At 36.8% G+C, this 26,114-nt stretch overlaps 2 protein-coding genes across 2 annotated transcripts; one reads left to right on the top strand and one right to left on the bottom strand.

Moving 5' to 3' along the window:
* Positions 1-10,124: 10,124 nt before the first annotated feature.
* LOC111012096 (TMV resistance protein N) lies at positions 10,125-13,868 on the top strand. Its single transcript, XM_022286132.2, has 5 exons — positions 10,125-10,873; positions 11,011-12,097; positions 12,189-12,464; positions 12,571-13,685; positions 13,799-13,868. The coding sequence occupies exons 1-5, from the start codon at positions 10,386-10,388 to the stop codon at positions 13,803-13,805; spliced, it is 2,973 nt and encodes a 990-aa protein (XP_022141824.2). The 5' UTR covers positions 10,125-10,385; the 3' UTR covers positions 13,806-13,868.
* Positions 13,869-14,601: 733 nt separating this feature from the next.
* On the bottom strand, positions 14,602-25,313 carry LOC111012105 (TMV resistance protein N-like). The gene is made up of 8 exons (XM_088120175.1): positions 24,585-25,313; positions 19,446-20,538; positions 18,948-19,223; positions 18,213-18,811; positions 17,362-17,710; positions 16,778-16,899; positions 15,761-16,611; positions 14,602-15,047 (listed from the first exon to the last, which is right to left on the bottom strand). The coding sequence occupies exons 1-7, from the start codon at positions 25,091-25,093 to the stop codon at positions 15,798-15,800; spliced, it is 3,762 nt and encodes a 1,253-aa protein (XP_087976301.1). The 5' UTR covers positions 25,094-25,313; the 3' UTR covers positions 14,602-15,047; positions 15,761-15,797.
* Between the last annotated feature and the right edge of the window lie 801 nt (positions 25,314-26,114).

The following is a 26,114-nucleotide window of genomic DNA, read 5'->3' as shown; positions in this document are numbered from 1 at the left end:
CAGTGTCTAAGAGACTTGATTGCAGCCAACAACAACAAAAAAGAATGGGGGCTATGACAGTAAGCCCATGAAACAATAACCGACAACAACAAAAGGGTATCAACTGGACTCAGGGTATAAAACCATTGGCAAAAGCCAAATAGGTTGGAAGCCCAAGAGTAAACCCTAGAGTATAAAACCCTAGGCAAAATCCAAACAGGTTAGAAACTCAAGGGGTACAGCTAGTCCAACTAAAAGTTAGATCCCAAGGCAAAAACCTAAACAGTTAGAACTAACTGTACGGTAGAGCCCAAGAGACTTGACTACAGCCAACTACGACAAAAAGGTATGGGGCTATGACAAGCCAACCCATAAAAACGACAACTGACAATGACAAATACTCTCAACATAAAGGGACTCGATAACAACCAACTACAATAACCTACTATGACCTCAAATATTTGTCTCCAACGTTTATTCTATTAAAAAAATAACTACATTTCTTTTAAGATATAACATTACAATTGTAGGCAGAAGATTCCAACACTTTCATGCAAAAATTATAAGTATCGGAATGAAACTAGATATATCAAATGTCATTCTTAATTTAGTCCTCAATATTTTCTGGTATATGGAGAAATACGGTTCAAATGACGAATGAATATTGAACTGCATTAGAAGAAGGGCAACCGGGACCACCGACTGATAAGGCCGGCCCCATCACTTTTGGAAGGTTCGGGATCGTCAGGGAGCCCTTAATAGACTTGACTTCACTGAACCGTCACTATCACTACTCTTTGTCGGCTTCTACCACTTGTTCCTCGTCTGCTCGTCGAGTGCGTCCCTGGCTTTTGATCGGTTGGATGCGGGATCTACTCCACGAGGAGCGGTACGGACGTAGATAGCCGACCCCACCTGGGCGTTGAGGCGTCGACCCTTTCTCTGCCTTAGGTCGAGAAGGTCGGCGATGCTTTCCTTTCTCTCTCTCGGTCCCCATTCCAAATATGTGATGTTGGGCCTAAAGTCGAGCCCCGTCCCTATTTCTTTACTGATGCTGGAGGCGTCCCGGCCCATAAAGCCCACAAGTATCAAACCTAGGGTTGACATCTTATGAAATCCTAGAGGGCAAATCGACTATAAATAGGGAGAGGGTCACCCCTTGAAGGTAAGCCAAAACTACACTTTCAAGTGCCTTACTTGTTTAGTGATTTTCTCCCATAGCTAACTTAGGCATCGGAGCCAGTATTACAGAAGTCACACAGGGTTAGGGTTATTCGGTTTTGCAGGTATCCGGTCCCTTGATATTCGAGTTTGATGCATGAGGTGGAGTGAATCGGTCAAGCAGAATCCAAGCATCAACAATTGGTGCCGTCTGTGGGGACGATACAAGATTAAGCCGAGACAGAGCCCAGATCCGAGGAGGGTCGGAATGAAGCGAGTTGATATGAACACTGGGGGAGGTCAAAAGTGTTTCGAAGAAAAGATCCCCGGTGTGGCAGTCGACGACTCAGGAAAAATATGCCCGAGCCCTGGTCATCAACCAAATTCGACCACCTTCGACAGAGGAGAACCTAGTGAAGGGGTGGAATCCATCCCCTTGACATCTGAAGATTGATGGGTCAACATTGGAACCAAATTGGAGAATGAGGAGAGAACGAGCCTCATAAGTTTCCTTAGAAGCAACACTGATGTGTTCGCATGGTCACATGAGGATATGTCTGGAATCGGTTGGCGAATCATGATACATTGACTCAACGTTGACGAGAGCTGTAAACCAGTAAAACAGAAGCGTTGTGCTTTTAACTAGGAAGGAACGAGATCATGGCTGAACAGGTGGAGAAGTTGCTAAAAGCTGGTTTCATTCGAGAGGTCCATTACCCCAAATGGATATCCAACGTGGTATTGGTAAGGAAGCCAAACGGCAAATGACGAATGTGCATCGACTTTACAAACCTAAACAAAGCTTGCCCAAAGGATTCTTTTCCCTTACCTCGTATAGATCAACTGGTCGACGTTACTGCTCGACATGAAAGGTTGAGTTTCATGGACGCCTAATCTAGATATAATCAGATTAAGATGCACCTACTGGATCAAGAGAAGACCTCCTTTGTCACAAGCCGAGGCCAATATTGCTACATGGTAATACTCTTCAGGTTAAAGTACGCAGGCACGACTTATCAATAAATGGTAAACCGAATGTTTGCAATGTTGATTGGTAAAAATATGGAGGTCTACGTAGATGATATGCTGGTAAAAAGTCGGAAAAACAGTCAACACGAGGCAAATTTGGCAGGCATTTGGAGTTTTGAGGAAATATAAGATGAAGCTGAATCCCAGCAAGTGTACGTTTGGGGTGACCTCAGGAAAATTCCTTGGGTTTTTGGTACACCAACGGCGAAACGAAGCCAATCCAGATAAAATCAAAGTTGTGTTGGAGATGGGTCCACCTAGAAATTTAAAGCAGCTACAAGGGCTCAACACGAGAATAGCGGCACTCAACAAGTTTGTCAGTCGCTCAACCGACAAGTGCCTACCATTCTTTAAAGTCCTAAGGAAAAAAGGGCAATTTGAATGGACAGAAGAATGTGAGACCGCTTTCAGGGAGTTAAAGCAATACCTGGGAGCGACCTCACTCCTCTTAAAACTGGTCACGGGAGATGAACTCTACTTGTACCTAGCCGTATCTGACACCGCGGTAAGTTCGGCATTGATAAAGGAAGAAAATAGGCGACGGTCTCCAATCTACTACACGAGCAAAACAATGGTGGATGCAGAAGTTAGATACCTACAAGTGGAAAAACTGGCATTGGCATTAGTCACCTCGGCTCGGAGGTTACGCCAATATTTCCAAGGTCATAAGATAACTGTCCTCACCAACTTCCCTCTACGGCAGATTCTGCAAAAGTCCGAGACTTCTAGGCGATTGGTAAAATGGGCTGTGGAGCTCAGCGAATACGACATCCACTACAAACCGAGAACTACGATGGAGAGGCAAGCCATAGCGGACTTCATAGCAGAATTAATGCCGGTAGAACATCAAATATGTAGCATCGGCCCACAGCTCGCTGAGGTAGAGCAGCCGTGGACCCTTTACGTAGATGGATCCTTAAACTTTAGAGGATGCGGGCGGGACTTCTGCCGGTCTCCCCAGATCGAGAGAGATTCGAATATGCGCTACGGTTTAGTATTCACGCATCCAACAACGAGGCTGAGTACGAAGCTCTATTAGTAGGATTAAAAGTAGACAGGTATATTAGGGTCACGACTATACTAATACTTAGTGATTCGCAATTGATTGTGAGTCAGGTGAAAGAAGAGTTCCAGACTAGAGAGCCACGGATGACGAATTATCTTTCCTGGGTAAGAGACCAGCTCGGTCAATTCTCGAAATATGAGATCCGACAAATTCCTCGTGCTTAGAATGTCAACGTAGATGCATTATCCTACTGGCTGCAACCTATGAAACCGACCTGGGAAGAACTGTACCAGTAGAAATTTTGCCCGAGCCGAGCATAGAGGTTTGGGAGGCAATGGATATAGATGAGCCAGGACAACCAGAGGAGAACTGAATGAGCCATCTGATCAAATATTTAAGAGATGGGACTGTTGGGTGTGTTGCCCTAAACTCGTAGTTTGTATTTCTGTAAAAACAAATGTATATTCAATAAAGTTTTATTCAATCAATTTGTTGTTGAATTCATAGCATTGCATTGTCCAAAATCCAATAAACTAAACATTCAAGGTTATTATCATGTAACTAGGACTGAATATCTATTGGGTATATATTTGATATACCCCTAATATACTAGGTATATATTTGATATACCCCTGATATACAAGCGGATAACGTTCTATAGTATATGGATAAGGCTGGGTACCTTATCCTAGCAACACTATGGATACGGCCCACTCTGTAAATGTTACAGACGACTCGATGCAGGTCGTTCGTGTGGAGACATGTGAGTGGGGGTATCCTATACAATTAGTTTGTATAAGATCGGACCGAAAATAGCCAATCTTTAGATTTAATATCGTTAACTAATAGATTGCTATTTCTTAGGATGACCAGACAACTCATTCTCAATCCTGAGTGAGTTATGGACTCCTGCTCGTTAGAGCTCGTCTTTTAATCTATATGGGTGAGAGTGGCCCGAAACGTCGACTCAATATTCCTACCATTTTGGGGACGAGACCGAATGGGGAGCTGGGAACATAACTTCACAAGATGGAATTCACTCCTCCCCGACTTTAGGGAGTAGATGAGTATTCTCTTAAATGCTGACTCCGGGACTTGAACAAGAGGCCCCACCCTCTCACTGGCCCGAGAGGGACTTTCGGTTGTTGGCCGGACCATAACTGAGCTGTTCATTAGAGGAGTAGTGGTATTTAAGGAGCAAGATGTAACACAGGTGTAAAACGGTAATTTGACCCATCTGTGGTTACGAACACTCGTGAAAGATTGACTTGTCATTAATGGTCGTATATCCATGGACACGAAAACATTCTGCAGTGAGAAGAGTGCAACTGCGGGTCTTTAGTGGAGTGACCCGTAGTTAACGAATGTTGGTTAACTCGATCGATGAGTTTGACCGATTAATCTCGTATTGTTGGAGCTTCTGATCTGTAGGTCCACTAGGTCCCCTTGCTAGCTCATAACGGGTAAAACGAGGATCAAATTTTTGGAAAAAATTGAACTGTTCAAATTGCTCAAGGGAATATATGTATATTGATATATTATAATATATAGTTAATTCTAAATTAACACTATATATTATGAGAGAAATTATTTGAATGAGATTCAAATAAAATTAATATGAATAAGATTCATATTAAAACTATAGGTTAAAAATAATGTGCATAAGATGTACATTACAACTATAGTTTATACGAGAGAAATGCTTTAGAATATGATTTTATTATAGTAATAAATAATTAAGTGTTAATTAATTATTTAATTATATATATATATACACAATTAATTAATTAATTAATTGTTAATTAGATTAATAATTAATTAATTAATAAGATTAATTAATTTATTATTTATATTAATTTGATTAATATTTATTTAATTAATATTAAATAAAATTAATAAATCACTCCCCTGCTTAATTGCAAGGGAGTGGGGGGTTATTTTTGACGTGTGATAACTCCCCACGTCATTTTTCTGTTTTTGTTAAAACACAGCAAAACAGAGGAGGCATGTGATGTATGAATAAGGTGTGTGACCCCAAGGCATTTCTAAAAAGCAAACTCTCTCAATTCTCCCTCACGTTCCAAACCGACGCTCCCACAAGCACAATCTCGGTACCCAGAGGATAGTACGGAAGACCATTTGGTGGTGTCTGTTGATATTTTCATTGAAGAAAAGTTCTTCAAGGGTAAACAACTTTTTCCCCTGTATTTCATCTTTGAACGTTTGATTTTGTTTCTCAAAAACTCATGAACGATGATTAGCTTCCGCTCTGGGATTCACATCCCATCAGGGACCCTACTTGATGAAAGGATAGAGGCCTAGCAACTCCAACGGCGAGCAACTAGGTATGTGCTTAGAGATGGAAGCCTGTATAAAATAAGCTACTCTTTGCCGCTTTTAAAATGTTTAGCGCCAGAAGAAGTTGACTACGTCATGAGGGAGATACACGAGGGCATTTGCGGTAACCATTGTGAAGCACGATCCCTAAGCCACAAAATCGTCCGACAAGGGTATTACTAGCCGACCATGCTAAGTGATGCAACACAGTTCGCGAGAAAATGCGACAAATGTCAGCAGTTTGCAACAGTGCCTAGGCAGCCGCCAGAACCATTAACAAACATAATGAGTCCCTGACATTTTGCCCAATGAGGAATAGACCTTATAGGGCCCTTCCCAGGAAAAGGCTAGACCAAGTTTGCAGTGGTAGCAGTTGATTATTTCACCAAATGGGCCGAAGCCAAGGCCCTAGCTACAATCACCGAGAAAAAGATCACCAAATTTATTTGGAGAAGCATAATTTGGGGTACCATACTGATGGATAATATACATACATGCGCAGCGGAAGTGAGTAAGAATCGAAATAACAATCTAGATGCATAATACAACCTAGGATTAAACATGCATGATCATACATTATGATGCTTAGAGATAAGTAGAGAAAAATACAAACCTTTGTAGTTTTTCAAAAATCTTCAAATAGCTCCAATGAAGGACCACCAAGAGATCTTCCTAGCTATTCTCAAGGCTTGGAATAGAGTGGTGGGACTCTTTTTAGAGAAGGAAAAATTTAGAGAAAAGTGGAGTTAAAAAGAGTTATGTAAGCTTTTTTTTTTTTTTGAAAAAAATAGCCAAAGGTTCCAAGCCCTTTAATGTTTGAACAAATGCCTTCTTAAATAAGCAAATTACATGCAACTCTTGCATGTCAAAATTCACCAAAAACTTACAACACATATTCCACTTATGCATAACATGACTAAGTGTCAAAATGCATGTCTAAGTTCACCAAAAGCTTACAACACACATTCCACTCATGCATGGCATGGCCAAGTGTCAAAATGCATGTCTAAGTTCACCAAAAGGTTACAACACACATTCCACTTATGCATGCATGGCTAAGTGTCAAAAAGTGGATTTTTTTAGATTATTTAAATGTTCCACTCAACAAGTTAGTGGAATTTTCCACCAACTTGGTTAAAAACATTATTTTAATCTACTTTAGTCAACCTTTGACTTTCTCTGGTCAAAGTCAATTATTTGACTTTTTCCAAAACCTGATGTTTGATGAAATCCATGCCTCCGATTATGAATCCACATTCATAATTTTAATATTTAAATCCTATTTAAATATTTTGTCCAAATTTCTCAAATTGATATCATATATCAATTAATTAATCATATCTCATATGATTAACCTAATTTGTACGATTCGAATTATTCCTTCAAATTATTCCAAGTTTATTCCTATATGAGCTAGCTAGGGGACCTTATGGACCTATAGATTATGAGCTCCAACGATCCGAGATTAACCGGTTAAACTCTTTAACCTAGTTAACCAACATTCGTTAACTACCGGGTCACTCCACTAAAGCCCGTAGCTGCACTCTCTTCACTGTAGATATATTATGTCCATTTGATATAACCATGATCGGTAAGTCGACCCTTCACAAGTTGTTCGTAATTACAGCTAGGTCAAAATACCGCTTTACCCCTGTAATTACCTCTTGTTCCTTAAGTCCCACTGATTCTCTAATGAACAATGATTTGTAGTCCAACTATCAAATCAAAAATCCTCTCAAACCTTTTGATGAGGGTGGCGCCTATTATTCAAGACCTGGATTCAGCCCTTAAGAGAACAACCTTTCTACTATCCTAAAATTGGGTAGAAGTGAATTCCTTCTTGCACCCTATGTCCCTAGCTATCTACCGGGCCTTACCCCTGAAATGGGAGGCTTATTGAGCCAGCGCTGTTGAGCTGTTCTCACCCATGCAGATCTAAGGGTAATCTCGAGTAAACAGAAGTTCATAATTAGCTCAGGATTAAGATCGAGTTACCTAGGCCATCAAAGTCGAGATAGTCAGTTTCAAACAGTAAACGGTGTTATAAAGTAAAAGTGACTATCTCATGGTCCGGTCTTATGCAAACTCTTTGCACGGGACACCCCCACTCGCATGTCTTCACATGAACGAATTAGGATCACATCGTTTGTACTAGCTACAAAGTGGGCCGCATCGATAGTGTCCCCAGAATAAGGCGCCCAACCTTATTCCTATACTATAGACCATTTAGACTGTTAACTCAAACTTGATCCATATTTATGTCTCTTACATAGAGTTTGAGTCTTAGGTAACAGTCTAGGATCCTTTATTTTATTGGATTTAGATCTAGTAAGAACATTTTATTTGATCAATAACTACTTATTGAATAAAACCTTCAATAACAACTTTATTGAAAGATAAAAGTATATCTGGCATTTTCAAACTATGAGTTTCAGGACATAAAACCCAACACATACACCATTATTTGCGATAATGGAAAGCAATTCGACAACACAGCTTTTCGAGACTTTTGCATGGAGTTAGATATCAAGCACATCTGCTCTTTGCTAGTACACCCACAAGCTAATAGACAAGTCAAAGCAGTCAACAAAATCATCAAAAGAACTCTAAAAACTAAATTAGAGAAACTTAAGGGGTTATGGGCAGAAGAACTTCCCAATGCATTGTGAGCCTACAGAACAACACTATGCACATCAACTGGCGAGACGCCATTCTCATTATCGTTTGGTTTTAAGGCAGTAGTGCCAGTGGAAATTGGCCTCCCTTCCCCAAGGATAGTAGTGCACGACTACGAACAACCGAATACAAAAATCGGATCACTCGATATTACAATTCAAAGGTTAAGAAGCGTAACTTCAGAGAAGGTGATATGGTCCTCAGAAAAGTCATGCCTAATACCAAAGATCCAACCAGCGGGGTTCTCGGACCAATATGGGAGGGCCCATACAAAGTCACTAAGTAGTTCGGGTAGACACCTACACCTTGGAAGATCCGCGTGGGAAAATCCTACCCCATCCATGGCATGTTCAACACCTCAAGAGATACTACAACTAGCTTGGTGATACATTCCATTTACTTTATGAGCACTTTATGTTTTGACACTCGTTTATCTCAAACAATTGGGTTATGTTATTGTACCTAGTTCTCTACCTGAACAATTTTCATTTTAATAAAGTTTACACCATTTGACATGATACTTGAGCTCTTACGTTTGTGTGAAAACAAATTTCTCAAGTAGGGGGCATTGTGCGTAAATGAGCTGATCAAGAAACTGAGAAGGGGACAGACCAAGAAGCAGGCCAAAAAAGGCTCAACATGGTCAAAACTAAAGTAGGCAAATAAAGTCAGGATATAAATCCATCAAGCGAATGCCAAATAGGTTGGAAATCCAAAGACTTCGATACTAGCTTTACTAAAGTTAGATCCCAAGGCCGAAAATGAATGGTAAAAACCAGATGGGTGAGAAACCAGGCCCTAGAGACTTAATCATAACCAGTCAATGTGACAAAACATGAAAATCGGAAAGACTTCCAATTCATGAGACAACACAATATCGGTACACAACCAGTAGCAAAAACCAAGCGTTTTAAATCCAAAACTGGATGCAAAAGCTTTTGGTAGAAGCTCAGTGAATTAAGAACCTTAGCATTGGCTAAGAATCCAACAACTAACGACAGATGTGAACTACTTTGTAGAATAGGCCTTCACAGCAATCACGGATAACGAATACTCTCAAAACAGGAATCTTAAAATGGTCACAAACTTCATCTTCAATTTTGAGAGTGGAGGCTACTGTTATATGGAGAAATACAGTTCAAATGGCGAATGAAGATTGAACTGCATTAGAAGAAGGGTAACCAGGACCACCGACAGATAGGGCCGGCCTAAAGCACAGAGGCCGGCCCACGGAGAGCTTACCCCACCTCGGCGCCGACCCTTTCTCGGTCTTAGGTCGAGAAGGTTGGCGATGCTTTCATTTCTCTCTCTCGGTCCCCATTCCAAATATGTGATGTTCGAGCCCAAGGCCGAGCCCCATCCCTGTTCCTCTACTGATGCTGGAGGCGTCCTGGCCCATAAAGTCCACAAGTACCAAACCTAGGGTTGACATCTTATGAAACCCTAGGAGGCAAATCAACTATAAATAGGGAGAGGGTCACCCCTCGAAGGTAAGCCAAAACTACAATGCCTTACTTGTTTTGTGATTTCTCCCATAGCTAACTTAGGCATCGGAACCAGTGTGACAGAAGTCACACCGGGTTAGGATAAACCGGTCTACCAGAATCCAAGCATCAACATTTTCAAATTTCCAATTTCTCGTTCATGCTTTAAAAATTCTAAATTAAGTACTATAAAAGAATCAATTAAAATTTATTGATATAAAGTTGACATATTGTTAAATTATTATTTTATTAACATATTTTGATAATTTTTTAATTTGTTTATTATTATTATTTTTTGGGTTAAAACCGGATTGAGAATTTGAACAAATTAAGAATGAAATTTGAATACTAAAAAAAAGAAAAGTATAAAATTTCAGACAAGATTATTCCCCTTGAAAATGAACCACACCAGTGTAAAAGGGCATTTTGTTTCTACAGAGGAGTTAAGAGGAAAGTTGGGCGGCTTCAATTCAGGTGAAATTCCAATTCCAATCGTCATTTTAATTAAAAAAAGAAGAAAAAAAGTCCCATTCCAAACGTCACTCGTTTGAAAGAGAGAAACTGAAAAAATATTGAAAATCAATGGAAAGTCCAGATTTGGTACGAACTTGGATCAACTTTCCGTCAATCGAGATTGACTCTGGTAAATCCTTCCATTTCCTTCTTCAATTCCAATCCAGTAATTCTTCTCTACCAGCTCCGACAAGTCGTCAATGGCGGCTTCTTCTTCTGCTTCTTCTTCTTCTTCTAGATGGACGTATGACGTCTTTCTCAGCTTCAGAGGCGAGGATACTCGCCACACCATCACCAACCATCTTTACGAAGCTTTGAGGCGACAGGGCATCGTGGTTTTCAGGGATGACGATGAGCTTGAGAGAGGGAAGACCATTGCTGAAGCGCTAATAAGAGCGATTGAAGAATCCAGGTCCACCATTGTCGTTCTCTCCGAAAACTATGCGGATTCCAAATGGTGCTTGAGGGAGTTGGCCAAGATTGTCAAATGCAAGAACACCTTAGGTCAAACGGTTCTGGTGGTTTTCTATAAGATTAATTCGTCCGATGTGATCAGTCCCACTGGGATATTCGAGAAATTCTTTCTCGAACATGAAAGGGACTTGAAGGACAATTTGGAAGAGGTTCAGAGCTGGAGGGACGCCATGAGAGAAGTCGGAGGTCTACCTGGATGGCATGTTAACGATGAGTATGATTCCTTGTTCCCTTTTTCTCATACATAATCATAGTCATTAGTGGAACTTGAAATTGATGTTTGAGTGATCTTGGAAGCAAACAAAGTATAATCATACAGGAATAACAAACAATCGCTTGTACCATGTGTAGGACTGAAACAGAGAACGTCCGAGAAATTGTTAAGCATGCTTTCAATCATCTGCGTCCTGATTTACTTAGTAATGATGAGAATTTGGTTGGCATGAACTTGAGGTTAAGCAAGATTAATATGCTTTTGGGCATGGGGCTAGATGATGTGCGCTTTATTGGGATATGGGGAATGGGTGGAATAGGGAAGAAAACTATTGCTAGAGCTGTTTTCAAAAGTATCGCTCGTGAATTCCATGGAAGCTGCTTTCTGGAGAATGTTAGGCAAGCTTCAAAGGATGTCGGGGGATTAGTTTCATTGCAGGAGAAACTTCTTTCGGCAACTCTAATGAAAGGAAAATTTCATATTGGAGGTGGTGATGGAGCTGCAATCATAAAGGAAAATCTAAGAAATCGAAATGTTTTTATTGTTCTTCATGATGTTGATCATGTGAGCCAGGTGAAAGAGCTGGCAGGAGGAGAAGACTGGTTTCATTTCGGGAGTAGAATCATCATTACAACTAGAGATGAAGGCTTGCTTGTTTCTCTTGGAGTTGATAGGAGATACAATGTTGAGGGTTTAAATGATGAGGAGGCTCTGCAGCTCTTCTGCCATGAAGCATTCGGGGTGAACTTTCCTAAGAAATGTTATATTGATCTTTGTGCGAAATTTATAGAATATGCTGAGGGCCTCCCATCAGCAATCAAGGCTCTCGGGTCTTCCTTGCACAGTAGAACATCAGTACAGTCGTGGGAAGATGCAGTGGCAAATTTAAATGGTTCTTTAAAGAGGGGAATATATGAAAACTTGAAAATTAGTTATGATGCACTTGAAATGCAAGAGAGAAGAATTTTTCTGGATATTGCATGTTTTCTTAAAGGAAGGAGCAAAGACCAAGTCATTGACACATTTTGGAGTTTTGGAATTGATGCTGCTGATGGGCTAAAAATTTTACAGGAGAAATCTCTCATAACTATGCCTTGTGACAAAATACAGATGCACAATTTACTCCAAAAACTAGGCCAAGAAATTTTTCGTGAGGAGTCGTTGGGAAAATGCAGTAGGTTGTGGCTTCGAAAGGATGTCGACCTTGCTTTGAGGCATGATCAGGTAAGACTTCTATAAAAAATGTAAGCAACATTACTTTTAGTTCAAGCACAAGTGTTTTAGACTTTGAGTTTACCTCCTTGCATATTCTTAGGGAGTAGATGCCATTGAAACCATAGTCTTGGACTTGAATGAGCATGGAGAGTCGTTCTTAAATGCCAAGTTCTTTTCAGCAATGACAGGTCTGAGAGTGTTTAGTGTTCATAACGCGTTCCTTTTTGGAGATCTTGAGTATCTCTCAGATGAGTTGAGGCTTCTCAATTGGCGTGGATATCCTTTAAAGTGTTTGCCGTTTCATTTCCAGCCCAGTGAACTATTAGAACTCAACTTACCGAATAGCTGCATTGAAAATCTTTGGGAAGGAATAAAGGTATGCAACATTGTCAATTAGATTGTTTCTTTTTCTTAAATGGTTAAATTGATGATACCATAACATTCTTCTAGCAACACATTATTATTATTTTATTTTTTAACAGAAGTTGGATAAATTGAAGATAATAAACCTTAGTAATTCTGAGTTCTTGTCCAAGACTCCTGATTTGTCAATGGTGCGAAATCTTGAGAAGTTGGTCTTGAATGGTTGTATAAGGCTGCAGGAGCTTCACCAATCAGTCGGGGCTCTGAAACATGTCATCTTGTTGGATCTTAAAGATTGCAAATCTCTCAAAAGCATCCGTTTTAATTTAAGTTTTGAATCTCTCAAGATCCTCGTTCTTTCTGGTTGTTCAAGACTCCAAAAATTTCCAGAGGTTGTGGAAAACATGAAACTTATGAGAGAGCTTCATTTAAATGGTACTGCAATTCGAGAATTGCATCACTCCATTGGAAAACTCACTGGCCTCGTTCTGTTAGATCTTAGAGACTGCAAAAACCTTCTTACACTTCCAAACTCGATTGGTTACTTGACGTCCCTCAAAACTCTCACATTGGGCGGCTGCTCAAAGCTGGATCAGATTCCAGAGAGCTTGGGAAACGTTTCCTGTTTAAAGAAGCTTGACGTGAGTGGTACTTCAGTTAGTTATGCCCCGTTGTCTCTACGACTTTTGACGAACCTCGAAATATTCGATTGCAAAGGCCTGTCCCGCAAATTCTGCCATTCATTGTTCCCATTTTGGAGTACGCCAAGGAATAACAACTCACATTCATTTGGTTTGAAGTTGATAACTTGCTTATCCAATTTTTCTTCGGTAAAGGTTCTGATTTTTAGTGATTGCAAGCTGCTGGATGGTGACATACCCAACAACCTCAGCTGCTTATCTTCATTGCAGTTTTTGGATCTAAGCAGGAACCTTTTCACCAACCTGCCTGACAGTTTGTGTCAGATTATAGATCTCAGATGCCTTGTTGTGGACAACTGCAGTAAGCTCAGGTCATTACCGAAGCTCCCGCTTGGTTTGCGTTATGTACTCGCAAGGGATTGTGTGTCATTGAAAGAACACTATAACCAAGAAGATCACCGGCCTGTAAGCGAAAAAGACGTTATTGTTCTTAGTTATAGCACATCAACTGGACACCAGAATTCCAAAATGCCTCAGTTAATGCTGTCAAGTATATATACGGCTTGGGAGAATGGGGGTGAAGATAGTATGAGGTTTGTTTTGCTTCTCACTTGCCAAGATATCCATTAAGAAACATTTTTATCTTTCGGCTCTATCTTAGAACCTAATTTTTTCTTCCTTGGTTTCTCTGAAATCTGTTTTGCAGGTGCTAAACAAAACAACCGAAAGCTTTCTATCTTCTCAATCAACAGCTCATGTTATGATTTCATTTAAAGGTTGGTAAATTTGCTCTTCATTCACAATCAATTGTCTTTTATGTTAAGAAGTATTAGCAATATAAGAAGTGAATTTTAAACGAATAGCTAACGAGTAAAATAATGGCAAAAATAGTTAAGAATATATCTTGATAGAGTAGGTCAACGATTAACAACAAAAAACCATTTTCATTTAAACAAATGGAAGAGTATAACAAAATACCTTATATAGAAAAACACAGGTCAAAGGAATCAGGGAGCCATAGAAAAATACAAGAACAAGCTCCAATTATTTAGAAAAAAAAAAGGGAGACCTTTAAAACACTTAGAACCAAAAGCTCAAAGAAAGAAGACATTCATGCGAGCCGCACTCCACAAGTTGACCCCCTCAACACTAAAATACCCCTTCGTTTCTTTCTAACCAGATGTTCCAAATAATGGCAGAAAAACTGGACATAGAGACAAACAAAGTTTCCTGCGGGGCCAGGTTCCTCAACCCCATGAATAACAAAATCTCTATTTAAATAGGGTGAGGGTCAGGGAAATTTTGTACCAAGATGAAAAGATGAAAGGAAACAACTACAATGATCTATTTTTTATATTTTAAATTTGTTTTCGGGTCGTCAAATGGCAAAAAATTTAGTTTGAACCAGTTGAAAAAAATTATAACTTTTGCATGATTTTTCTTTTTCAAGTCAAACTAGAAATAACATATACGAAGTTGTTAAGCTGCCATTTATCTCGGTGGCTAGATGAATGGTTTGACAAACAACACTAGGTAAACTGTAAACTTGAAATCTTATTTTACTGGATCTACCCTAACTCATCACAAATTAAATAAAAATGCAACAAAACACAACAAATCCATCATGTTCAATGAAATCCAAAACAGAAATTCAATTAAATTTACAAACATCCATAATTTCTTGCACCCAAATCCCTTGCAGACAGAAAACCGATGGTTCTTTACATCAAAATTAAGATCTCATAATTTAAAAATTAACAAACTCATAAACCTTTTGAATTCCTCTCTCAGTTCGTCATCTTTCATCACAACACAATCACATTTGAAAACATAAATTGACAGAAAGCCCTCTGTTTGGAGGATAGAAACTGAACGAATTACTTGAAATTTTGAAAAGCAAACGGAAACATACTTTGTTGGCCCTTTTCTCTTCATAAGCACATTTCCAAGATTATCTACAAAGTGAGAGAGAGTGCTTGTTATTGAGGTGAATGATTGAACTTAACAGATGGGGGGCATAGCCTCCAACTTGAGATGAAACCCACTACCCAACTTACTTATTTGGCAGACAATTTCACAACACATCACCCATGTGAATGCCTATTCATCTTGAGAGAGACCACATTATCAATCCTTTTTTTTTTCCTTCTTTTTGAATAAAGACAACATTATCAATCTGTCAAGTCTCATTAACTGAGAATTGGACATGGACTGGGACCTAAAATGAAAATTTTGAAAGTTCAGGGGACCACAATGGAAAAAAAAACTCAAAATTTAGGGACCAAAATAGGATTTAAATCTAAAAGAAAAAACTGACTCTAAGAATAAAATATGTAATTACTTATTGCAGAATTTTATGATTTAAAGAAGAATGTCATCAATCTATTAAGTCATTAGACATTAACCAAGTATCAAGTGCAAGGACCAAAATGGATATTTTTTGATAGTTCAAGAACTACAACAAATATTTTGAAAGTTTACGGACCAAAATGAAAAAAAACTCTAAAATTTAGGGACCAAAATAGGATTTAAATCTAATAGAAAAAACTGACTCTAAAAAGAAAATATGTAATTTCTTAGTGCAAAAGTTTATGATTTAAAAAGGAATGAAGAAGTAATATCTGCATAGAAACTAAACTGCAAAAAATATTAATTAAAATACATTTACCTATTTTCCTGGCATGCTGATCTTCAGTAAAGAAAAACTAGATGGGTCCCTGGCGTAAGTTTTTTCGACGACTTCTCTGCAATATCGTATCAAAGAAATCTTCTTCCACTTGACCAAGACTCTTCAAAGTTTCCCTCCATACAATCAAGTCTTTCTTATGCAAAAAGGATCCAATGGTTCTCAAAGGCAGTGGAAGTCTTCCAACCTTTTCGACAATCTCATTACAAAGATGATTCTTATCATTATCAGGAAGGCCATCTTTAAATGCATGCTTGCAGAAGAGCGAGTAGGCACTTTCATGAGAAAGTAAGTCCACGTTGTATTCTTGCAGTTGCATTTTATCTTTGTAATTAGGTTGATGGAGAACATCTCTGTTTCTACTTGTAATAATAACTCTACTCCCTGGTCCAAACCAATCTGGACTTCCAGCTAACTTTTCGATTTGCCTTTTTTCGTCAACTCCATCAAGAACAAGAAGAACCTTTCTACTACTCATGTGATCCTTGATCATTTGGGCTCCATAATCCTCATCCCAAATTTTAATTTCTTTGGATAGAAGTTGAGAAAGCATTTGATGTTGAAGTGAGACTAAATTATTTTGCTTTGAAAGGTGAAGAAAACAACTATTCTGAAATTTGTTTGCAATTGTATCGTAAACAACTTCAGCAATGCTTGTCTTACCAATACCATCTATTCCAAAAATCCCTACAAGGAGTATGTTGTTGGATCTTTCTAAAGCTAGAAGATTACACACTTTCTCCAACTGAATCTCCATTCCAACTAAAGTTTTGCTGGAAGCTACTAACTCAGAACACTGCTTTCCCATATTATTGACGACATCTACTTCAGGGCTGCATGATTAAAGTATTTCAAAGTTAAAATTGTCAATATTGGGATATGCAACCAAGTGATTTTCTAAGTATCAGATTCAATTAAATATAGCATTATAAATAGAAGCATCGAAAGGAGTCATTTATGCGTGTTTTCTACAAGTTCAATGTATATTGTGTACCCCACCTGTAGGCTATGAGTTCGACTTCTTTTAAGAATTCGTCTAGTTCTGTCGTCACATAACTGGGAAAAGATGATGATGTGTTTGCTGAGGAACCTGAAAATGAAATAAGATAAATAAGGCCAAGGAATTGAAATCATAGATGAAAAAAAGACACTTTTAGTTCCTATAGTTTCATTGAAGTATCAATTTAGATGTTGTAATCCCACGGTAACAAGTTAGCTCCTTAACTTTAGTGGGTAACAATTTAGTCCTTAGTCCCTACCTTGAAAAATCTCATCAAAATTAATTAAGTGTCGAATTTTATTATTTACCATTTAGTGTGTAGTTTATACACAAATTTGGTCCCTCGTCATTTTATCAATCTAAATATATTAAAAACCTTATTAAATCTTAAAAACATTTTTCTCATAGTTTTTTTTTAAAAGCTCTTTTTTTTCCCGTCTGTTAGCAGATTTCGCTCATCAAGTTCTTGTTTATTCTGCAAGGACTAAATTGTTATAAATTTAAAACTTCAGGGACTAAATCATTATTTCAAGGACAAGGATGAAAAGTAATTTTTAACCTTTTTTTTACCTTCAACAAGTCAGGAAAACAAAAAAGTAAAGCATGAAGGATAGACGTTGCCTTGAGAATTTCTCAACATGTCCAAGGACTTCTCTCCTCCCACATACTGTAAACTTGCTGGAAGCGTTGGTAATTTCTGAAGCTTATTGCAATCATTTAAGTACAATGCTTTTAGGTTAATGAGATGGTTGAGGCTCTTTGGGAGCTCTACAAACTGATTGCTGCTAAGATCTAGAATTTCTAATGAAGAAAAGCAGTGAAGGTCATTGGGAATGCTTTCATCCAAAAGACTGCAGTCACTTAGATTTAGATCTCTAAGTGACCCAAAATCTCTCAAACCTCTCAAAGAGTGTCGAAGGTCGTTGGAAATACTTTCATCCAAAAGATTACAGTCGCTTAGATTTAGATCTCTGGATGATCCAAAATCTCTAGAAAAATCAGTGAAAGAGTGCATGAGGTCGTTGGAAATACTTTCATCCAAAAGATTACAGTCACTTGGATTTGGATCTCTGGGTGACCCAAAATCTCTCGAAAAATCAGTCAAAGAGTGCATGAAGTCATTGGGAATACTTTCACCCAAAAGATCATGGTCACTTAGATTTAGATCTCTGGGGGACCCAAAATCTCTCGAAAAACCAGTCAAAGAGTGCCTGAAGTCGTTGGGAATCCTTTCGTCCAAAAGATTACAATCATTTGGATTTAGATGATCTCTGGGTGACTCAAAATCTCTCGAAAAACCAGTCAAACCAGTTGAAGAGTGCAAGAAGTCATTAGGAATACTTTCACTGAAAAGATTACAGTCACTTAGATTTAGATTTAAGAGTGACCCAAAATCTCTCGATAAACCAGTCAAAGAGTGCCAAGCTATTTAGCCCTTCACAGTTTAAAATTCTAAGATTCCGTAAAGAAAGAATGGCATGTGGTGCCTGGCTTATAGATGTTCTCCCAATGTCAAGCTCCTCAAGAGACTCTACATCCCCCAAATTTGGTGGAATTTCCTTAAGCTCTTTGCAGCCATTCAAAATCAGAGTCTTAAGATTACTCAAACTACCTATTTCGCTTGGAAGACTTGAAAGTCCAGTACAATTCCTTAGGTTCAATAAAACCAAGCTAGTTAGATGCCTAATTGAGAGAGGAAGTTCATTAATGATAGTTCCTTCAAGGTGAAGTTCAGTCAAACGATCCATAGGCTCTCCAACCTCTGGAAAACACTCAAGACCTGAGTTAGAAAGCATTAAAGTTTTGAGACTTTTGAAATTGATATAATTGGACGAAAAGCTTCTAAGACTGATACAACCCTCGAGATCTAGTAAAACAAGACGTTCGAGGCTATTTATGGAAGGGTGAACCACATCCAGTTTTCCACAATTCCGTAAAATCAATCTTCGAAGATTTGGAACCTCTGAAAAATCAGGAGTCTCAACCAAGTGCTTTGATTCACTCACATCAATCTCCTTCAACTTCTCAAATTTCTGTTGCAAAACAGTAAAATTGCATCTATTCTGTCAGACAACCATTTTGCAGTGAAGATAAAACATTGGAGGTGAACTTAAAATATATAATTAGGAAACCAAATAATAAATTTAGCATTTACGCATACATACTAACCTTTCTTCCCTCCCAAAGTCGTTCAAGTTTACTACCGTGCAAGTGTAGTTCAAGTAGAGATGGTGGTTGAAAAGTTGATGGCAAACACTTTGAGGGATAGCCAGGCCAGTGGAGCAATCTCAATTGGTTTGACAGAAATTCAATGTCTTCAGAAAGTTCCACATTGTTAATTTGTAATATTTTTAACTCAGTCATATCTGTAAACGACTTGGCCTCCACTACTAATTCTTCTCCCTCCTCTAGGTCCATCACTATTCCTTGAATGTATTTCAGTTCCTAACGAAACAAAATATAATAGCAATAAAGGCCAAAATAGAATAATATTTAAGTATTGACCGATTAGTATTCATTTGATAAAAGAGACAAATGTAGAAATAGAGATAACCTTTTTTTTGTTTTTGGATGGTTGGAATTTAGGTGCTGATAGTTAGCACCCAGCCATCCAAATATTGCTCATCAAAATAATAGCAAATGTTATAAAGTTAACAATTTCCTTACACTTTTTTCATGAAAGACGCGGTGGGCATCTTCTCGAAGCCAAATCCTACTTTGTTTGCCTTGTTGAGTTGCCAGCACAATTCCTCGACCCATACAAAGAATCAAGTTATGCATTTGTATCCTCTCATCCGAAACATCAATAAGACATCTATCGACCAACAATTGTAGTTTAGTGTGGGGTGAACTATAACCAAAACTCTCAAGTATTTCAACCACCCTATCCACCTTCTCTCCATTGAAGAAACATGCACAATCCAGAAAAATCTGCTGGCTCTCTACTTCCAATCCCTCATAACTTGTCTTTAATATAGCAGAGAAAAGATTTTCGTAAACCAGTTTATGATAACTCTTCAATGCTCCTTCCCATATATCCATAGTTTGACCATATAGAGAGGATCCAATTTTTATCAAAGCCAATGGAAGTCTTCCGACTTTTTCGATGATCTCATTACAAAGATCCTTAAAAGTCTCATTAGGAGGTTCATCATCACCAAATGCATGCTTGCATAACAGCGAGTGGGCAGTTGTATCATGAAGTAACTCTACATTGTATTCTTGCACTTTATCTCTGTAGTTTGGATGATGAAAAATATCTTTATTTCTGGTTGTAATAATGACTCGACTCTTTCGACCGAACCAATAAGGATTTCCGGCTAACATTTTTAGTTGCATTTTCTCATGGATCCCATCAAGAACAATAAGAACCCTTTCAAATTTCAAATGTCTCTGAATCTTCCGTACTCCATCATTCTCGTTCAAAATGTGTATGTTGGTTTTCGACAAAAGAAGCTGAGAAAGTAGTTGTTGTTGCAATGAGACTAAATTGCAACCAGCAATGCGAAGGAAGCAAGACTTCATAAATTTTGGTGCAAGTTGGTCGTAAAAAAGTTCAGCGATGGTTGTCTTACCAATACCACCCATCCCTACTATCGCTACAAAACGTACGTCATTTGACTCTAAATTACCAAGAAGCATATTCATTCGACCCAGTCGAGGTGGCATTTCAACTAAATACCTGTTCTCAGCTACCAACTTAAGATGATGCAACATGTCTGATATCTGCTTTGTGATTCTCGAGATCCCTATCACTCCGCTGCAAGTTCAGACTATGTGAAATAATTATCAATGTTGGAATGTGCGAAATTAATTTTTAGGGTGGGTTGCAAATGTAGAAGGAAAAAAAATTGCAAATATACAACCACTTTTTTGATTTGCAAATTTAGCAAAAAGGAAGACTTCCGAACCAAAAAAAATGAAAGTCACTCGTACCCTTAAAATGGGCGGTTTGTTCTGAATGATGATAGGTATTGCATTGATATATATTTAGCATCAAATATACTTCATATTAGATATATTAGTTATTATTTCATATTAGGTATATTAGTTATATTAATTAATGGTATATCTTGATATACTTGATATGTCAATTAGGGGTGAAAGTTAGTCGGTTCGGGTCGGTTTCTGGGCAAAACTGACCTGACTTGAGACTATTTGGTTTCCGTTTGGGTCGGGTAAGCTCGAGTTGGTTCAGGTTTCAGGTTTTTTTTTTTTTTTAAAGATGAATTTGTTTTGATTTGGTCAAATTTAGAGAGAGTGAAATCATTCATCCAGCTCATAAATCAGATGAAAAATTAAAAACACTAAATCCCTTCTCAACGGGTCACCGTAGATTTATCGAGAGAAACTAGAGGGAGGTGAGTCGCCGCCATGGATTTATGGGTCGTCGTGCGCTGTCGTCGTGGGTTTGTGGTATCTCCGCCGCCATTGTTGAAGAGGGTTTTGGATCCTCGGCACCACCGTCGATTTATTCAACCGCCGTCATCGTGGGTTTGTTTCGTCGCCACGATATTTGCAGAGAGGGAGGGAGAAGAGGGAGGGAGAGAGCGTAGAGGGAGAGAGATCAAAGAGGAAGTGGAGGGAGAGAGAACGTAAAAGGGGAAGGGGAGGAAACTTAAAAGTAAATTAGGGCTTTGGTTTTCGATTTTAACCGACCCGAATTAATTTGTCATAATCGAATTTAACCGAACCGATATGTATCGGTTTGGTCTTGCGATTCGGTCAGGTTCTTTCACCCCTAACGTCAATAAGAAACCTATCATGTTAACCAAAATTTTCAATTCAAAGAAGATTTGTCAGTAATATACATGATAAGTTATCATTCATATACATAGGTATACTAGTTAAACGAATGATATACCTAGTGTAAAGTATATCACCATACTTGTATATAATTTTTTTGAAAAATAATAAGGCAAAATTGAAATAAAAGAAATAACAAAAAAAATGATATTAATAATTTTGTCATATTTATAAAATCAAAAAGTTCCTGCTAAATTTGCAAATATGGTAAATATTTTTGTTAACCATTTCAAATAGGACAGTTACAAATATGACAAAAACATTTAGAAAATTAGCAAAATAGCGACCACATTTAATTTTTTCAAATATAGAACTTTAAAAAAAATGGAGGTCAATTTTAAAATGATAACTTTACCAAAATGATATATATTTGTAATATATGTAATACCTGTAATATATTTGACAATTGAAATGAATATTTGTGTAATATGTATGTGATATTATATTTGATATACTACTGATATGAGTGTCTGATATAAATGAAATATGTATATGATATTACATATGATATACTACTGATATGAGTGTCTGATATACTTGCAATTTGTATGTGATATACATCTGATGTACTACTAATATAAATGTCTGGTACACTACTGATATGAGTGTTTGATATACTACTGATATAAGAACGAATGAGAAACAAAAATATTTTACTCCCAAGATCTAGAAAAATGAAAAAGGTAAAATTGGAATAATGAAACATTCCAAGAATTCTAATTTTTTTGCTATATTTGAAAATTTTAAAAAATCGATGACATATTTTGAAATATATAAAAGATTTTTGTTGCCCACTCAATTTTTTGGGGTAATTGCAAGGATGACAAAAAAAATTTAAGGAATAACAAATTTAGCATCTACATTTTAGTTTTGTAAATAGAGAGAAATTTTTGGAAAAAACGGAGGTACGACTAATAAAAGGCAAATTTACCTTGTAGTACTGTTATACTATTGGTATATACTTGACATATCTCAGATTTATTACTGATATATATATCATTGATATAATTATGTTATCTACTAATATAATTTCTTATATGATGATATTATTTACTATTTATTGATTTACCGATCGATATATGTATGATATATACTTGACATGTCTCTCATAGATCACTGATATAATATTGGTTTACAATTGATTTACTTATGATATAACTATGACATCTACTAATATAACTTCTAATATGGTTTACCACTGATATACGTATGATATATAACTATGATTTCCACTCGTGAAAGTTCTAATATGATTATTATTTACTATTAATTTACTTGATATAACACTTATATCTATGATATATACTTGATATGCCTCTAATTTACCATTGATATATAAATGATATAGCAATAATATAACTATGATATTACTCATATAAATTTTTATATGACCATATGATTTACCATTAATATAATATTGATATATCTGATATATATTTAATATGTCTCTAATTTACTATTGATATACCTTTAATATAACTATGATATCTACTGATATAACTACGTTATCTGTGTAATTCACTAATATCTTTAAAATAATGGTGCAAACAAAGAAAATGAAATCTAAAGTTCTTGTATAAAAGATTGATATGAAACATGAACGTAAAAAAAAAAAAGTTAAAAATCTTATACATTTTATAAATTTAAACCGTTTATATATCTTATATTTAATATCTATTTAATATTAATATAGATTAAATAGTAGTGATATAACAATCAAAATGATTGATAATATTAATATATCAATCAAAATCGTAGTGATAAACTACAATTTAAAAAGCTGATATACCATTGAAATTTGAACATTTGATATACTTTATATTTATTATATCAATTACAAATATATTTAGTATACATAAATTAGAGGTACATGAGATATATATTAGATGTATGATACGTACATCTGATGTATATTCGTGGTACATCATATGTATATTATATCAGTTACAAATATTGAATATATCTAAGATTCGAAACGTCGATGTCAACAGAAATGTCGAGGTTATGATTTTAGGGACATTTCGAGGTCAATAGATATTTGGGGAAAAGTCACGGAAATTGTGAAAATTAATAAAAATTGTTTTAATTAGTAAATAAAATTTTAATTGTAGCTTAATTAAATTATAATCGAGCACTTCTAACTATCATATGTCAAAGTATGAATATGAAAATGTCAATGTCGATAGAAATGTTGGAACAAGATAATGAAGATTAATGGAAATAGTTTGAATTTATAAATTGAAGTTCAATATTGCTTAATTATATTTTATTGATAAAAATTGATTATTTATAACTAAATCTAGTGTTTAGTTAGATAATTGAATAAGATATGAAATATTGATATATGTACGACTACCAACATGTACAATTATTAAAAATAAAAGGGTAGGTTTAAAATTTTTTTAGTTAAACTTGAAAAAAAATGAAAAAATTCAACTGCAATAAAAATAGGTCAATGGCAAAAATTGAAATAAATAGATAAATTTAAATAATAATAATAATAATATTAATTATTATTATTATTATTAGGATAAGAAAAATGAAAAAGAAAAAGAAAGAAAATTTTTTTTGAGGCACATCCCATTCCCAAATCCCACATCGAAATGGATTCAGGGGAGAGGGAGCGCCTCCTATAAAATGCGCTCCCCTCGCCTCAATTAGCTCATCCATCTATTTGGGCACTTAGATTGAATCTGTTATTTGGGCCCGACCATCGACTTTCACCCATGTGTCGATATTGAGGCCTTCCACACGTCAACGTGTCAGATGTCATAAGGGTAATATTTTCCCAAGGTTGATATTTTTATAAATTTTTATAAAAATTTAGCTATCCAATGTAATTTTCCTGAAATTATATGCATGAAATTATGAAGTGAACAAATTAATTATAAGATGATAAATTTTGGAGATGGTGTTCATTTTGCCTGTTTGGAATAGATCCTCAAGGAAAAGTTGATGCAGCTCTAAAGTAAACATGCATTAAAGATTCTTGTAATTCACCTTACTAATTTTGTCGCCGGCCCGGAGAGATTGGCAATTTTAGTCAGAGCGTCCCTCCATCGTTCAATCTCCTTCAAGTGTTTTTCGTTTTGCTCATTGTCCATGAGTTCTTGAGCACTTTTTTCGTATTCATCGAAACTTTTCTTCAAATTCCCAGATTGATGTCGAACATGAATAGGATCAACATCTTTAAACACAGGAAGGACCAGGTGTGTCGTATTTTCCATGTGATCTATTATCTTAGCCAACTCTTTTAAACACGACTTGGAAGAAGCATAGTGCTTTGATAAAACAACGACTGAACACATTGATCCTTCGATTGCTTCCACAATCTTTTTGCTAAGATTATCCTCAAACGAGAGCTTGGTCTTATCTTCCATAAAAATTCTTATTCTCAATCGACTACGCAAAGACCGGCATAGATTCGCAGTAAAAAGTTCGTATTCCTTGCTGAAACTTAAGAAAACATCAAAACTCATCTGTGGAGGATGGGACAATGATTCTTCCATGCCTGTACCAATCTCAAAATGAAAAATAATGAGTTTGAGAAATATGGAATATGGATGTTTACATGCTCTCTCCCAAGTCAGACCCCGAAATACAACTAATATAAATCCACCATCTCTATTTTCTATTGAGAACGTGTTACACGTTGTTGCTATTATATTTATATTATCAATTATTTACAAGATTCCAAGTCAAAATTAATTAATTGGTAATAAGAGTAATAGTTCATATATATCTTATAAACCTTATTAGATTTCTTGATCTTTTCGATGTAGGATCTATTATAGGGAGAAAATAGAGATCAGACTAAACAACCGAAAAGAGGAAAGAGAGTCGAAGAAGGAGTGGACCTGAAGAGAGGTAAGTGGGTCGGAGCCCAATAACCCGGGCCGGCGGGTTGGCGCCGAGCACTACTCGGCGTCGAGGAGTTGTTGGCCTAGTGGCCGAGAACCTCTCCGATGTGCCCCGACCCCCGCACAGCCCGATCCAAGTCGACTTGGTTCCGACCCTGAATGCAGCATGAGGCCCACTCCGTCTAAGATCTCCTGAGTTCAGATTAGGGTTCAATTGAGGTAAATCCTGAAGGGATTAGGATTCGACCCCTATAAATACAAGAGTAAGCTAAACCCTAAAGGTATGTCTAGAAACTCTACTCTCTGTACTCGACTACTCCTATACTAACTTAAGCATCGGATTCCGTGTGGCAAAAGACATACTGATCTTAGCGTTATTCTATTTTGCAGGTCTCATCGATTCCTTTATTTTAAAAAATTGGTACGAATTTGGCGAGATCCCAAGAACATCAGCAGGATCCTTAGCCTATCTTTATAAAGGGCAGGAAATAACTATAATGTATAATCTAACCATAGAAGACTTTTAATAAATATTAGACTTGTTAATAGATTAGTTTAACAAGTAGTTAGTTTGTGATATTATTTGTGTGATACAGCTGTACTTTGGTACTTTGGTGTTACTATATATATGGTCCACTTGTTATTAAATAAAGTTGATGGAAGAATTTAA

The sequence above is a fragment of the Momordica charantia genome (assembly GCF_013281855.1).
Source record: "Momordica charantia cultivar OHB3-1 chromosome 11 unlocalized genomic scaffold, Mcharantia_2.0 BLBB01000011.1, whole genome shotgun sequence".
NCBI lineage: Eukaryota > Viridiplantae > Streptophyta > Magnoliopsida > Cucurbitales > Cucurbitaceae > Momordica > Momordica charantia.
The sequence above is the reverse complement of the archived record's forward strand: the minus strand, read 5'-3'. Positions and strand labels throughout refer to the sequence as shown.

Excerpts from the sequence above, each read along its gene's own strand:
- LOC111012105 (XM_088120175.1), bottom strand. The coding sequence starts at position 25,093 with ATGGAAGAATCATTGTCCCATCCTCCACAGATGAGTTTTGATGTTTTC. Across the intron at positions 20,539-24,584 it reads CCGGCGACAAAATTAGTAAG|CGGAGTGATAGGGATCTCGA; the intron begins GTGAATTACAAG and ends CTGAACTTGCAG. Across the intron at positions 16,900-17,361 it reads GCTTTACTTTTTTGTTTTCC|CTTGGCCTTATTTATCTTAT; the intron begins TGACTTGTTGAA and ends TGATTTCAATTC.
- LOC111012096 (XM_022286132.2), top strand. The coding sequence starts at position 10,386 with ATGGCGGCTTCTTCTTCTGCTTCTTCTTCTTCTTCTAGATGGACGTAT. Across the intron at positions 10,874-11,010 it reads GGATGGCATGTTAACGATGA|GACTGAAACAGAGAACGTCC; the intron begins GTATGATTCCTT and ends TACCATGTGTAG. Across the intron at positions 12,465-12,570 it reads ATCTTTGGGAAGGAATAAAG|AAGTTGGATAAATTGAAGAT; the intron begins GTATGCAACATT and ends ATTTTTTAACAG.